The sequence below is a fragment of the Morchella importuna genome, assembly GCF_003444635.1.
Source record: "Morchella importuna strain M04M26 chromosome Unknown Morimp01GS028, whole genome shotgun sequence".
In the NCBI taxonomy this organism is placed as follows: domain Eukaryota; kingdom Fungi; phylum Ascomycota; class Pezizomycetes; order Pezizales; family Morchellaceae; genus Morchella; species Morchella importuna.
The window spans coordinates 413,697-429,439 of record NW_025763425.1 but is presented as its reverse complement, the minus strand read 5'-3'; the positions used below and the strand labels follow the sequence as shown (position 1 = coordinate 429,439).

Below are 15,743 nucleotides of genomic sequence, written 5' to 3'. Positions count from 1 at the left end.
TGCCATGAACGCCATCAGGTTCTTTTTTACTGACTTATTTGAGAACGGAGTAGACCGGATATTTCAATAGGTAGCACACAATCCACTATTAATAACATAATACTCCCTTCTCGACGACCACTAAAGCGGGGCTAACACTGACCTCGAGAATTATTTCCTCTATAGATCTATTTGAACTCTTCTCATGTCTCCGCCCTACACTCAAGTTCGGTGATGAAAGAATATCCGAAAGCCTATTGGTAAGGAACGTCGCGTATTGAAACTACATAAGTACAAGTAGTCATGCGTAACTAATTCGAAGCCGTAAAACCAGTTTACTTGTCATAGGTGCCGTAATGCCAGAATAAATTAATATCTCAACACCAAGCCACCTCTAGCTTCCGAGAGGAATTTAGGGTCCAAATCCTACTAATACCAGAGCTCTGTTTGCTGTTTCTTATATCTTTCTCTTCCATATGTTCGATCACCAGAAATCACTCGATTCATGTAGGTAGTGCTTTAGGCTGTATCCATGTCCAAGATCGTGTCTATCCGGTATGACTCCCAGGTGGTGAGTCTTATTATCGTCAAACCCAATCTAGCTATAAGCCCACTTCTATTCAGCAACTGGTAATGATCAGATGATCATTAACACCAAGCGGCTTCTTGATGTGAGGAATTACATCCCGGCATTCAATCCAGCACACGCCCGACCTCGCGTCACCCGCCCCCTCTCCTCCTATGATAGGATAGTCAACTCAGGTCTACATCCATTATATCTACTGCAGCTTCCACAGTTGGAAAAATCTGGTTCGTAGACCAGGTACATAGAAGTTCCTTAGTGCCCCTGTCGCCTCCGTTAGTTACTGTCCTCATTAAGTATCCCAAACGTAAGTCCACCAAGATTCAAGAGCAAAACCGTTAAATCTCCTGCTCACCGAAAAATTCTCATAACAATCATAACCGTTATCGCTTCTCAACACCTAATTACGCAATTCCCACAAAAATCAGCAAAATGCCACACTCAGAGTTATCCTCACCCTCAGCTGCACCGCGTCACTCCACGCCTAAAACGGACAACCCAGAATCAGCAATCGCTGCTCGAGAACGACTAGAGCTAACTCTAGGAATGATGCAGCTCTTAATTGACACTAACTCGCTAATAGAAACCCTCGAAAACGTTATTTTCGAGATAACTAAGGGCCGTATACCGCAAGAAGAGATTACGGATAGGTTGATGCCGCTGTGTGCGTTTTTGGGCGTATTGGAGGATGAGCACCCACGTTTGGAGAGGTTGAATGAGCATGTGGGGGATGAGTGGGTCACGCATATGCTGGAGGAGGTAGAAACGGCCCTAATAGGAATGGGCCAGGATTGTAGAAAGTTGTTGCTGCCGGAAGAGGCGAATGGTGGGGGTGAGGGGAGCGTGGAGGATGAGGATGCCAGAGGGGAACGGCACTTCGAATTGGCGCTGCAGCAATTAGGAACCTTTGGGTTCGATTGCATTTATGGGGCATAGCTAAAAATCTAATATCTGGGATGGGTATTTGAAGTTGTAGAAGGAGTCTTTTGGAAGTTGAGGCTGGTACTGCTTTATTAATGAGGTGGGAGTATTCGGAAACGGTTTCATTATACATTATACTTGAAGATGGGACGTTTGTCCATCGCCATAAAAAATGTGGTTTTAGTTAGGCATAGCTTTTAGTAATCAATTATCTCCTCGGTATCTCTAAAATTTGGTTTCATTCTCTATTAATATGATTACCTTAGCTACTCCGTGCGCCATTGCAACCCCCATACAACTACACAGCTCTCGCCGCACCTGCCATCACTCCAAGCCCACCCTAACTCTCGCTCTCCTCACCACACCTACTATCTCCTCCACCATCTTTGCACTCTCAAGCGCCCTCATCCCATCTACCCCCCTCTTTTCGGCCCTCGCCCTCGCCACAAGTTCCTTCAACACATCATTCATAAGTTCTTTTGGAGTCTTCTCTAGCACCCCTACTATTTCATGTTCTGTCTGAAAGTTACGTACATAGCGCCGCTCTTGAACAACTACATGTGTGACGACTGCCTCTACGCGGGATAGAGTGTAGAGTAAGTGATTGCTGAAGTGGTAGGGGCCTTGGAACGGTGGCGGGGGCATATTTATGATTCTGTTATTGATTTTTATCGTTGTGTGCTAATTGATACTTTGAGGGGATAGGTTGCGGGGTCACCCCTTATAGATAAGCAGGTTTTTCAAGTTCGGATCCCGCCCAGAGATGATCACTTGACTGACGTTATCATGATCAGCAATCTTGGTTCCTCGGTTTCAAAATCAAACACAAAACTCGACCGTCACCATAGAAGCTCGAAAAGCCAAACCACAACTTGAAAAAGACTCATCCCGAATCGCATCATGGGTATTGCCATAACTGTAAGGTTGCATGCAATTAGTGAATTAAACAAAAAAAAAATCGCATCATGGGTAATATCGAGTGATATTCCATGAGTCCAAGTCCACACCCATGTATCTCGAATGACACACCATGATGGAGACGAAATCTTCCTGCAACAATGCAATACAGCAGTCAATCAGACTTACGATAAAAGGGGCCATGGAATCGTCTACGTCTCATTAAATGATAATGGAGGGACAGGCACCACCTTCATTCTTCAAAACACCAACACCCAACACAAGCAGTCCATTATTTTAGCGGCAGCGAAGACTCAGACACGCCAGCAACTGCTACGTGTTTGGGTAAAGGTATAGATCTTTTCTTTTCTTCTATGGTATCTGCCTCCCGTCTGCCCTCTTTCTGGCCTATAAAACCGAAAGCCACCCGATCGAGTACGGTGCATTATTCATAGAAAGGGTAGTAGCAGAAGTACAATAGGCAGACAACAACAAAATCGAACAGATGGGTACACGTATTTACATATCGGGATAATAAACCCTAGGACTATGGATCGGATGCAGATAAAAAAAAAAGACAAAACTGACTGCAATGAAAATAAAGACAAGGCGTACATGGTTTCCGATCCCCAAAAGATCTAGATCCCGTCGTCGAATCAAGCTCCATAATTAGGGCCAGGGTTCGTTCACGCAAGGAGAAGCGCACGCCCCCCCTCTACTCAAGACTTAACATTCCAGGGTTCCGGAATCATACCGATCTTCCCAAAGCTTATTATTACCTCCACAACAAAAACAAAACACCTCAAAGTCTACATATTCGGCCGAAAAAACCTTATCTGACGTTACGCAAGCACTTCGGCACAACGTCTCCCATAAAGCATAATAAGCGATGTATGTTTGGGGAATTAATGGGTGATAATTCACCCGCTTTCGTCACTCGGTAGCGAGACGGGATTTTGTTCCAAAGTATCGGTATTGTATGTATAATGCTTGAGTACATTGAAAGGAACCAGAAGGCTCAAAACGGACATTTTTCGCAGGAAAAAACTGCATCCATCTATCGCCGGGCGTGCAGGTGTACCAACATAGCATACCCTTTTCTATCACCGGGTCACCACATATACCCGCTCGTTCGGGAAAACCTCATGAAAGAACCAAGTAGCGAAAGAAAGAAAGAGATAAAACAAATGAGAACTCCTATGTACGCCAAAAAAAAAAATGCCACCAAGCCCGTAAATTGCACATGCACAGCTAAAGAGAAATTTTCCGCAAAGCTCTTCAAACACCAATCATGCCCCAATCTACAAAACCCCGATCGGCCCACATGCCACCCCGAATACCGAAGGCCTTGGCTCTCGTGGTTGCTCTGCGCGCTCTTGCGGCTACTCCCGCCATCATCATCAGCTTCATACTCTCAAGGTCGCGCCAGTTACGCGGTATATTGAGGTCCAAGCTTGCCTGATCAAGATTCACGCCCTGAGAGGCTATATAATTATTTCCATATCCAAAGAGGTAATTATTTGGTGAAGCCTCGGAAGACCATGATGTAGAGTAAGGACGTGAGTGCATGCGTGATTGTATGCGAGAAGACGAGCTTATAGGTTTTCCTAATAACGCTTCCTGTGCGGGGGTTGTGAACCAGTGTGAGTGAGACCCATCACGGACTTTCCATTGGAGTTCAGCAATAGGTGTGCCTTCAGCGGCGGATGGAACCTCAATTATCTCCTCTTCAAGGAGTCTCCGTAGAGCCCTCTCCTCGCTTGTGGGCGACGATGAAGCAAAATCATAGCCGTTGAACAGTCGGAGTACATCCATCTTGTACAAGAGCATTCCCAGCAATTTCTCCCTCCGTGCCTCATCATTCCGTAGCGATGGCATAATCTCGTCAATTCGTGAGCCCAGAGCATCAACAACAAACCACATTTCATTAACACCCCAAGGGGTATACCGCTCCTGCAACCATCTTTGCATCTGTTCATTGATCTCCCTTTTCGTAACGACAAAGCTGCACAGAGCAGTGTACTTCTGGCAGTATCGTACTAACCCCCGAACACCGGCGTAGTATAAGCCTTGACTGTGGTCAGATGGTGGAAGAATATCAAGGAGCTTCCGACCGTTGTCAGAAAGCTGCTCTTCATCCACCAACCACTGTAAAACAGGCATTTCCTGGAGAAGCTCGGTGGTATCCTGATGTCCTCGTCTATGACGTCCAATTGATGATCTATAGGCTGATCGGGGTGTCGAATCGTCCAGTGGGGTATCAGAGACATGAGGTGGTAGATTCTCATACAGGGGAAGAAGACCACAACTCCATGTAGCCTTCTCGGGAATATACCCATACTGTGTTTTTAACGCAGCGAGAACAACTTCCTCACAATGGGTTCGAAGAAAGATCATGAATGCGGGAGAATCAGCAGCAAAATCGAGAAGTGCTGAGGTAGTCATGCTTGATGCAAGGGATAGCTGGGAGGTGGGTGATAGAGTAGTGAAGGCGAAGACTTGGGTTGAGTTTCCGCAAGGCATGATGAAAAGATGTCGTTTGATTCCAGAGGTAGATGAAAAAAGAGGCAGTTGGAAGTACTGTTGAAGTGTTGTAAAGGTTGTATGATAGGAAGCTGTTGAGAGCTTTATGGGGTAGGTACGAGTGAATCCTGAGATGCATGTACTGGTGACAAGGGTTTATATTCAGATTCCCCGCATCAATAGAAGTTTGTTTAAGGTTTTTCGGTATCTCCTAGGAAGTTTGTCTGGGCTGTATTGCCCCATCGCAGCTTCACCAGCAGCCAATCGATACCCACGGATCCCTTTGCCGTCCACACACTTGCTGTGATGTCACCCTCGCCTAGCCGAAACCCCTCCACCCAATCTTTTTCGTTTCAAGCATCACCACTAGCAGAAAGAGGGATTCGACCCTCTCGTTCTGAAGAAAGCCCAAAACCACCAGAGAGCCGTTTGTCATCACCTCTTATTCAGCCCATTTCTCAATCCGGGGTACATGCACCAAGTGTGGTAACCAGGTTCGCGGTATTTTAGCCAAGTCGATCGATCTACATCTGTTTCTACTAGGGATGCTTATCGGAACTAGTTGGTTGACACAACACCTTATGTACTCTAGAGTACAAGCGTGGTTCGCTTTTTGTCCATTATGATCCCGCCATACCCAATTGCAGCTAAACATATGGATAAAGATTTCGTGGCGTACATACACTTCATAGTTTTGGCGTGAGGCTTTCTTTAGGCTTGCATCAATGGAGGGAATATCTTGAGGTCAATGCGCTGATAGTCATTACCAGGACGAGCAGGTCTATCAAAATCATACCACTTGGTACATATGAAGAACGATAATGGAGATAAGTCTTGCTTGGCCATCGGGAAATCTCGAAATGTGGCCCTCCAAAGCTCCGAGCTGCCAAAACAACCTTTCACCATACCGAGAAACCATCAAGAATGTGAATTCGACCAGCCAATTCGTCTTTTGAAAGGCATATCAAAAGACATCCCTCCGGAGTTCTTTCCTTCTCTGCAAAAGGTTCCTGAAGGAGACATATCACCGGCCAGATATCAGGCACAGGGTGATTTCACGGCCTGGGGGTTACAAAGGTGTACCTACTGAGACCGTTCCCGGCCTACTGGTAACAGCACCACACCCAAAGCGGTTTTCGACATTCTGGAAGGGTTACCCCGCGTTTACGAAAACTGTGAGACCCGTTATCTCGACTATTGTTACCTACCACCGCCCGGCTCCCGCCTGCGTCAATCCACGGTCTAGAATTAATCGAGACCAGATAGGGACTCTATGATCGACTCGAGCTCACATTTAGATAGCTAGCTCCTACTGGGGTCCTCGCGATTTGACCCGGTTTATTCTTCCGTCACATGATTTGGAAAACCAAATCTTGGCAGGGTGTTATCTGCTGGGGGCGTTGAAAGCTTGTCAAGTTTGGCCATGAACGCATTTATTCTCTCAGCCCTATGAAATCTCTCAAGACGCTTTGTGCGGAGCTTCAACAGATCTTCATGCTTAACGGATCTTATAGTTTGTTCAACTCGAAAGGAGAAGGTGGTGTAAGGAAGTCAAACGTGGCCAATCAAGGATCGCTTTTCGAGAGGTGCGGTGAGTTTTCCTGCAACAAAGACCCCGAGCAAATCGGGAATATCTCGCACGAGGTTATCTATAATTAGATGAATTAGTCAATACCGCCGAGACACAGAATCACCTGTTTTTCGACGAGACACCGTGCTTCCCCGATTTTCCGGAATACGCAAAAGATCAAGGATACCTACCGTTAGGATGGGGTTTTCAGACTGTATGGGATTATTCCGCTGGCAGGGAGCTGGCAAGTGATAGTTAGTGACGTGAAAACCAGACGGTACATGCATGCGCATTGGCTTTTTTCTATGCTTAAACTACGGGCAAGCGCCGGATTTGAGGGCCAGCCAATGATCTTGTGTCTTGACATCAGGCCAGACATCTTCGAACCCTTACTAGGAGATGGTAGTGTCAGCCAGCTGCTGCTGAATAACCATGATCTCCATCCACTTTCGATAAGGTACGACCGCTAACCACTATGGATATTAGCTGCTGCTCTTACCACTTTAGGCCCCGCTGTGAAGCGTTTGTGAACTGTGCATCAACCTCTTCCATGAGCCTTGACTTCCCGCTTAGGATTATTGGCGCGCCTAAAAAACCGTTAAACTAGCTTGGCATAGCGGCACGAGCGGAAGCTTGATCACAAGAGCTTTGGCGCAAATTAGCTTAAGTTCTTCAAGCCACAATAATTTCATAAGCATGGCAATACAGTTGATACAACGGCAGAACAAAATGTCTTCAGAAATAGAATGATGGCATATGCCTTGGTGCAATTAATAATTATACCCAAAAACGAAGCTTTTTACATGGGTCCTGAACGTTTCTGCCGTTTTAAATTAGAATCGAACTTGAGATATAGCTTTTATACCCAGCCCTAGTCTACCCGTAGAACCGATACAGTCGAAGCCTTGTGATTATGACTTTTTCACGCCAAATTTGTAACATTTCAGACCATGCACTACCATGAAAAGCATCCTTACTTACCTTTTCCTCAGATCGAAATCGTGTGTACTTTCTGAAGCCTTTGCTCTGTCCGAGTTCTTGTACTGCAAATTAGGACAATGTAAATACACAATTTACAACGAGGGTGCTACGTTATATGTTATCTATTACGATATATTTCATCCAGTTACAGGATTTAGAGTAAAAGAGTCGGACAAGATAAAGATTTCAGCAAAATATCTGGATCATGGAATATCACTCGGTTCTTACAAACCGTCTCACGAGGGCGGACATGCGCACGTAGCTGTCCCATATTATTTTCTTAATATGCAAAAAACTTATTTAACGTCACCCTCACCCGTACTTGCAAAATCAAAAGAAGATCTACTACCGCCCCGTGTTGAGGAAATAGCACAAAAACATCAAGTAGGAAAAACAACTAGAGAAGTCTAATCATCATTCGACCCAAATGAAGCCCCGGTAGGGAATCGAACCCTAAACCTGTCGTGCAAAACAACTGGTGCTAACCAACTGCACCGCCGAAGCATAAGGAAATAAGGGGTCGGGTTTGACCTGTTCCGACGGCAACGCACTCAGGCTTCTTTACCTCCCAGGTACAGAGTGGCAGGCGCGTTTGTGATTCAATTAGAGTGGCTTTTGAATGCTGTGTGGGTGGGGGCGTTGCTCTTTCTAAAATTGTAGTCAACCAAAAAAGATTGTTCGATACATGTACTCCTACTTATCGCTGAACTCTCCTGGCAATGATTTTTTTCTTCAATCATTTTCGGATCTAAAGATGGCCCATGGAACAAAAGAGTTCCTCTCCGCTACAGGCAACAAAACAAATATCTTTTCCCGAAAAAGACTCTTCATTGACGGCCCTATTGAGCTACTAGTATCGCTAGCTCTGGAAGCACTGAGGCCAGGCTGTTTTTCCTCAACCGAGAGTCTCAATCCAAGGTTGAGGGGTTCGGGGCGATTGAGCTCAAATACCCATTCTCCCGATAATTCAGAGTAACGAGCTGTTAGGCTTTTCGGTTTAGGCTCCTCTAGTACTATTACGTTATGGGCGGGTTGACAATTCTAATGAGTACGGTGTTTGCATAGCTAGATGCCAGCCGGGAGCCTGTCCACTTCACCGGCCGACAGGTACTGCCTAAGCTGAGATAGGGAGGGAAAGTATCTATAAATCTAGATACACAGCTTGGGTGATCATGCACAGAGACAGACATCTTTGGCTGTGAGGGCTAGGAAGAGACGTGCGTGTGCTATGCATGCGGTTTTCACCGGGCTTTTTCAGGACAGCATGTGCTTCGAGCACGCATACCTCACGCCGGATCGAAATTAATCTGGCACTTATACTACAAGAGGTTGGCCGTGGGTCATGATGTGCATCATGATACTTAGATTTTCGTGGCCAGCGGGCCTAATTTTAGGGGCCTTGCGGCCTCGCCTCCCCTTAATTATTACTTCCGAGCTGCTGAAGCTTGTGTAGGCGAGTATAGTCTAGGGTAGGCGCCTCGTCACGGAGGAACACCGAATGGGTTGAGTCCCCATGGTCATCAGGTTCAGCTCCGGGGGTGGGAGTGATACTGTGGGATGTATGTTGGTAGCGGGAAGTGGAGTCCATTAATGCGAATTGAGCACATAGCCCTGTGGAGGGTATATGGCCACAGCATCACTTTTTGTAAATTCTATTTTTCAAAATTTATTGCCGGCTTGATTACCTAATTAGCTTCTCGCTCATAATTTGGTCTCCCTCTCCCCCCCCCCCCCCCCCCCCAAACCCAAAAAAAAGAGAAAAGAGAAAAAACCGAACCCCCAAACCCTATACGCATGGTCAGGACCGGATATATGACTAGGCCAGTCTAGCAAAACCTTTTCAGACCATACTTTTATTTTATAGTATAGTAGATAGGAGACACACCAACATTCCCCCCGGGCCCCATAGAAATCTTGGCACGTACCCATAACCAGATCCGGAATGTTTAATCATGAAATATCACTCGCTCATCCATCCTGGTGTCTATCATAGGTACGTTTCTAAAGTTTCAACTTCCCGAATCTATTTACAATTGTGTTTGGCCATATCATCGAGGATGCCAATGGTAACGAAGTTGATAGTTCAAAGCCATGAAGTTAATCCTTCGTCAGAAACCAAAGTTCTGTCTCATGGCCGCCCACCGCCACGCATTCCATGCAACTTTGACCCTAGCTGTCGGGATAAACCTCGCACGCTAGAGTAAGTATATAGATTTATATCCACTAAGTGTTCTCTTTATTTTAGAGGGTGCATTATTGTTATTTAATTGTGCCCGGCTGCTGCTATTATTGTGGTCAAAAATATAGAATTGTAACATGCGCTGGTACCTGTATTGACACTTCTCCAGTTCAAACTTTTCATCGGTTATCAAAGTCTGCTCAGAACTATATGTAAAGAAAAAGCCTTATTTGACAGGTCAGCCGGCGCCGAGAGAGTGCCCGCCGCGGTGACTACAAAATATAATCTGTCGTGATTGTCCTGCGGCTACATATACTACAGCAGCGCGGAATAGGTGGCGTGATAACCTGTCCTCAATTATGTCTTATTATAAAGCTAGAAATTTTATATATGCACAAGTAGCTACTAATACCATCATGCTCTCTTAATCTCTCATCCAATAGTTCGGTCTTCCTACATGGGCCATAGGAACACACACTGCCTCACATACAGTACCCACAACAAAAATCAAATACGAAAAATGCAGCCATCTACATAAGTACTCGCACTCAGTATCAGTGCCCTAGATATTAATACCTCCACGCATTTTCAATCCGGAAGAGTATGATTGCTAGCCTGCTCACAATCCCATTGTCCTGCAATCACGTGACCTTTAGCCTCAACTCCAGAAATTCTCGTGAAACGTTCCCCCACCAAAACCTCCAAACCGCCCGCCGGAGGACCAATTGAGCGCTCACGCACACATCTAGACCACCGTCAACCATGCCTCCTAGACCTGCGCTCCCCTCGCAATCAGCGCTGACCCGCTACTTCACAAACCTGCGAGTCACACCCAGTATGTAGCCCCCCCCCTCATCCTCCCCACCACCACCACCACACCCAATACTCACCTCTCTCTCCAGCGCGCCACCACCTCGCCGCCTTCTCCACCACCCCTGTCCCCCACAAGCGCGAGCACCGCAGCTCCGAGGGCCTCGCAACCTCTGAAAAACGCCGCCTCGACAACCTCGCCCTCCAAGAACGCCTAAAACAGGAGCGCCTGTCCAACGCCGTCAACCCCGTAACCGGCCGCGCTACCCCGTTCGTCAAATCCCTCGAGACGCCCTCCCCGCTCCTGCCCCCCGTTGACTGGGCCCTCACCCACAACATCGACCCGACAAAAGGCCACGATGACGCCCTCCACATGAACTTCTACCTCACCCCGAAGGACATGGAAACCGCAATTGAGAACAGCAAGCGCCTCACCGCCCCTGCGAACCCCGTCTCGGCGAGTGGTGTGGTCGACTCGTATGTCTGGCCGGAGAAGCTCGAGGCCCACCAGAAGGATCATGACCATGCCGTCGCGGCAATCCAGCGCATTGTGAGTCTGAGTATTGGCAGCAACGCCGACCGCCAGCGTGTCAACACTGTGCGCTGCATCGAGACGTTTGGGCGCCACAACACTGATGCTACGCTGCCGAGGGACCCGGATGCGCGGCCGCTGGAGGAGAGTAAGAAGACGCCCAGGGCCGGGCCGGATACGGGGAGTAGCGAGGTGCAGGCGGCGATATTGACGGTGAAGATTAGGAATCTGGCGAAGATGCTGGAGACGACGGGGAATAAGGATAAGCACAATAAGCGCAATCTGCGGCTGCTGGTGCATAAGAGGCAGAAGTTGCTGAAGTACTTGAAGAGGAAGGAGAAGGGCGGCGTGAGGTATAGGAATGTGATGACTGCGCTGGGCTTGGATGAGGCGGCGGTGATGAAGGAGTTGAGCATTTAGGGGTGGCGGTGTGTGTAGATAGTTTGTGGAATGACCATTGATCCTGTTTGTGCTGTGGATGGAAGGCTCAGATGGGGATTGTAAATATACATATCTAGTAGTGATTTTGTGGTTGTTGGTGCCCATGTCCCAGCCCGGCATCGCAGAAATCACTCGGCGCCTACGGGCACAGCTAATCACTCGTTGCCCTATCCCTAGGCTCGTCCCCAACCCGTCTACTTCCATGCTTCCAGTAACGGGCTGGGTACGAGACTACCCTATCTCTTATCTCTCACTATCTCAATCTTTCATTCTATGACGCTTTATGTCTCATTTTGCGTCATGGAAGATCACTCGTAAAGGTTCAAGACCACATCTGTTTCTCTATAGCGAACTCAGCCCGTAGCATCAGGTAGGGTAGTGATTTTAACTGTATTGTCTGCTTAAAATTTCATGCGGGCACCTTCTCACTTCAAAAGAAATGGGGTTGCTGGACCTGTCAGGATTTACAACTATGGACTTATGGCGGGGAGTAGATGGCATGACCACTTGTCCTCAACTATGTACTATAAGCTAGATCGAAACTTTCGTCTCTTCTCATCTCATCCCATAGAATAGCTTGGCCTTCACACAGCCATTGGAACACACACCGCCTTACAATACTTTGAGTAAACCCACGGTATACAAACCCAAATTGAATCCAATACCTGTAGTGAAGATCCCTTTTTATACTTGCATGTATATATTTTTCGGCTCGCAACAATCAACTACTCTACAGTCGCAACTTGATATAATGCCGGATTGCTAAGATTCCAAGGACCTCGTACTCTACAGGATAGCAAGAAAAAAAAATCCTGGATAGCAAACTGATTTTGCGGTGGGGGGGGGGGGGGGGAATAAGAATCTCAGAGCATCTCGTATAACGGGACAGCTAGCAAGAGATCCGGTGAATTGAGTTCCGCCATATCGAGTTGCGACTGTAGGTACACGATTGGGTTTGTTGTGACTTTGCACTCTAGGAGCTGCACCCGGCCTGTAGCAGATCTTTCCCTACCCCGATAGAACGGATGACTAATCACACATCCTCGGCCCCCCCCCCCCCCCCCCCCAAATGCAGCACTGCGCATGCACCTTCCTTTCCGTCAGTGGTGTGTGTGCATTCCGATCCAAACCCTTGGAGAACAGTTCCCCAGGCCAGGCACAGCACAGGCGATGGGTGCTGTGTGGAGGGAGGGAGGGAGGGGACATCATCATCATCGCGTATCTGTGAAGAGTGATTGATTATCCGGGACAGCCCTAATTAAGCTGAGAGAGACGTAGATACAGGAACACACTGTACACACAAGCCAGAAAGACAGCCAGACAGCCCAGGGTGAGGCTCAAACAAACGGGCGGCTGCTTGTGTCACTGCCACGTTGGGTCTAGCGGGATAGGCAGAGAGACAGACAGACAGGCAGACAGACAGACAGACACACAGACAGACAGACACACATTGACGCAACGCAACTCCCCAGCCAGGCCAGTCCAGTCCAGGTAGTCGAGCGAGTCGAGCCAGTCAAAAAAGCCAGCCAGACAACCAGCCAGACAACCAGCCAGCCAGCCAGCCAGCCAGCCAAGTCTAGCCCGTCTTTCTACGCTTGCTTCCATTTCTCTTCTTTCCTTCCTTCCTTCCTTCCTTCCTTCCTTCCTTCCTTCCGTCCTTCCGTCTGTCTTCCCTTCTTCCCCTCCCCTTCTTCTTCTTCTTCGAGTTACCCTTCTTGTTACCCTTCCTCTCTTCCTCATACCCTTACCATTCCCCTTCCCCTTCCCTCCCTCCCCTTCCCTCCCTTCCCTTCCGTCACCTATACCTGACTGATCCCCACCAAATCATCACAACCTATCAACAAACACACAACCAAAACAGCACCCACCCCCAATCCCACAATCCCATCCCATTCCACCACCCCTACCCGACATCTACACCACCCACAACACAAACACAAACCCGCGCCGCGCACTAGCTAAATACCACCACCACAATGCTAGACCCGACAACCCTCTCCTCGCTCAAAGTCACCGAGCTCAAAGCCGAACTCAAGAAGCGCGGACTACCGGTAGGAGGCCTCAAGCAGGCGCTCGTGGAGCGGCTGGCAGAGGTTATAATCCAGGAGCGACAGCGGGAGGCAGAGGCAGAGGCAGAGGCAGAGGCAGAGGCGGAAGCGGAAGCGGAGGAGGAGGAAGAGGCCGCGCCAGAGCCAGAGCCACAGCCACAGCCAGAGGTAGTGCAGACACCCGTGGAGGACGCGACCCAGGTCAATGGTGACCAGCCGGAGCCAGAGCCGGTAGTGGTTGAGGCGGCCGAGGAGGTGCGCGCAGTAACCCCGGCGGTGGTGCAGGAAGTGCAGGAACCAGTGCAGCAGGTGCAGGAACAGGTGCAGGTGCAGGTACAGGATGCAGAGCCGGTACAGGAGCCCGAGCCAGTACAGGCCGAACCAGCGCAAGCCGAACCAGCACAGGAGCCTGAGCCAGTCCAGGAGATTGAGCAAGTGCAAGAGATCGAACCAGCACAGGTAGAGCCAACAACCGCCGAACCGGCGCAAGAAGTCGAACCCGCAAAGGAGGCCGAGCCAGCACAATTGGTTGAGCCAGTACCGCAGGCCGAAGAGCCAGAGCCAACACCGGTCCCAGAACAGCAGGACGTAGAGAGTGTGCAATCACCACCCCAAGTGCAGGACAATGGCGCTCCCAGCCCTCCATCCGTTTCGGAGCAGCTTGAAGCCGTTGCGGAAGAGATCACGGCTGAGCAGCAGCAAGAACCGTCAAAAGAAGTCGCCGAGGAGCCAGTGCCGCAGGTAGCTGTAGCTGAACCAGAAGTACAGGCCGAGGCGGACAGCATGCAGGTTGACACCGCGCCCACAAAGACCCCCGAGGACGACGAGGTGTCCATCTACGAGGAACCTGCCTCAATTGAGGAGACCAGGGCAGCCACACCGGCGGAGGAGACCGTTGAGCAGGAGCAGAAGCAGGTCGAGGAAGACTCACCAATGGCCGAAGCACCAACAGTCCACGAAGAAGCCCCAGCCAAGCCCCAAGAAGTTCCACCCACGCTCGTCGATATCCCCGGGGAACCCGTCCCAGCGCCATCCACCACCACCCACATCACCACCACCGAGGACGAGATCACCGCCGCAGTAACCTCACAATCCGACCTTGCCGCTCTCACAGCGCCCTCAGAACCAATGGACACCCGCGACGACACACCCACAGACCTCCGCAAGCGCAAGCGCCGCTCCGCCAGCCCCCCTCCCGCCGCCGCCGCAGCAACATCCGACACTCCCGCCGCCCCCACCCACGACGACACCACCGACGACCCGACAACCACCAAAAAGCCCCGCCCCTCCTCCCCACAACCCAAACCCCGCCAGCGCGATGCCCGCTTCAAAGGCCTCTTCAACAACACCACCGACACCGCCAACACCGACCACGACGACCCCTCCGCCGACAACGACAACGAAACCGCCCCCGCCGACGACGACGACGACCCCCCGGTCCCGCCGTCAATCCACCCCGCCACATGCGCACTCTACATTCGCAATCTCATCCGCCCCATCAACGACCCGCTACTGCGTAGCCACCTAACGGCCCTCGCCGGCGCAACACCGCCCGGCGCAGAGGCAATCGCGTACTTCTTTGTCGACTCTATCAAGTCGCACGCACTCGTTATCTTTGCGTCGGTGGCCGCGGCGACGCGCGTGCGCGTTGGACTGCACGGGAAGGTGTGGCCGAACGAGCGCACGCGCAGGGCGCTGTGGGTGGACTTTGTGCCCGAGGAGGCGGTGGAGGGGTGGGTTGCGAGGGAGCGCGAGGTGCGCGGGCAGAAGAAGTGGGAGGTTGTGTATAAGGACGGGGAGGGCGAGGATGGTGGTGTTGTGGCGGAGCTGGAGGAGGTGGGCGCGAGGGGACGTGGTGGGGTGGAGGTGCTGGGTGCGCCGACGGGGCCGAGGGGCGCGAGGGAGAGGGAGAGGGAGCGGGAGAGGGAGAGGGTGGGGGAGAGGAAGAATAGTGGTGAGTTTTGCTTTTGTCCCCCTGATGTGTGCAGATGTGGAAATGGTGCTGGGAGTGGGAATGGTGTGCTGATGAGGGGGGTGGAAGTACTTGCAGTTCAGAAAGGTGCGCCGACGCAGCAGGATGTGGCGCCGCCGGCGGCGGGAGCGGGAGCGGGAGCGAGAACGACGAGGTTTGTGGATCTGGACGATCTGTTTAAGAGCACGGTGGCGAAGCCGAAGCTCTACTACATGCCTGTGAGTGAGGAGATTGCGCGGGAGCGACTGGCGGCCGCGAGGGGCGGGAGAGACGGGCATCGGGATAGACGCTGAGTGTGGGTGGAGTA

General features: G+C 50.1%; 5 protein-coding genes across 5 annotated transcripts; 4 read left to right on the top strand and 1 right to left on the bottom strand.

The window, feature by feature from the left end:
• Positions 1-994: 994 nt before the first annotated feature.
• Positions 995-1,498, top strand: LAJ45_08224 (uncharacterized protein; the record flags this gene model as incomplete). Its single annotated transcript, XM_046117776.1, has 1 exon — positions 995-1,498. One exon carries the CDS (start codon positions 995-997, stop codon positions 1,496-1,498), a length of 504 nt encoding a protein of 167 aa, XP_045969063.1.
• Positions 1,499-3,681: 2,183 nt separating this feature from the next.
• On the bottom strand, positions 3,682-4,903 carry LAJ45_08223 (uncharacterized protein; the record flags this gene model as incomplete). The annotated part of the gene is made up of 2 exons (XM_046117775.1): positions 3,682-3,762; positions 3,839-4,903. The coding sequence occupies 2 exons, from the start codon at positions 4,901-4,903 to the stop codon at positions 3,682-3,684; spliced, it is 1,146 nt and encodes a 381-aa protein (XP_045969062.1).
• Positions 4,904-6,352: 1,449 nt separating this feature from the next.
• On the top strand, positions 6,353-7,090 carry LAJ45_08222 (uncharacterized protein; the record flags this gene model as incomplete). Its single annotated transcript, XM_046117774.1, has 6 exons — positions 6,353-6,494; positions 6,572-6,687; positions 6,748-6,750; positions 6,818-6,930; positions 6,981-6,995; positions 7,081-7,090. 6 exons carry the CDS (start codon positions 6,353-6,355, stop codon positions 7,088-7,090), a joined length of 399 nt encoding a protein of 132 aa, XP_045969061.1.
• Positions 7,091-10,395: 3,305 nt separating this feature from the next.
• LAJ45_08221 (uncharacterized protein) lies at positions 10,396-11,395 on the top strand (the record flags this gene model as incomplete). Its single annotated transcript, XM_046117773.1, has 2 exons — positions 10,396-10,468; positions 10,536-11,395. 2 exons carry the CDS (start codon positions 10,396-10,398, stop codon positions 11,393-11,395), a joined length of 933 nt encoding a protein of 310 aa, XP_045969060.1.
• A 1,997-nt stretch (positions 11,396-13,392) lies between these two features.
• LAJ45_08220 (uncharacterized protein) lies at positions 13,393-15,729 on the top strand (the record flags this gene model as incomplete). Its single annotated transcript, XM_046117772.1, has 3 exons — positions 13,393-14,379; positions 14,440-15,418; positions 15,506-15,729. 3 exons carry the CDS (start codon positions 13,393-13,395, stop codon positions 15,727-15,729), a joined length of 2,190 nt encoding a protein of 729 aa, XP_045969059.1.
• Positions 15,730-15,743: the final 14 nt, after the last annotated feature.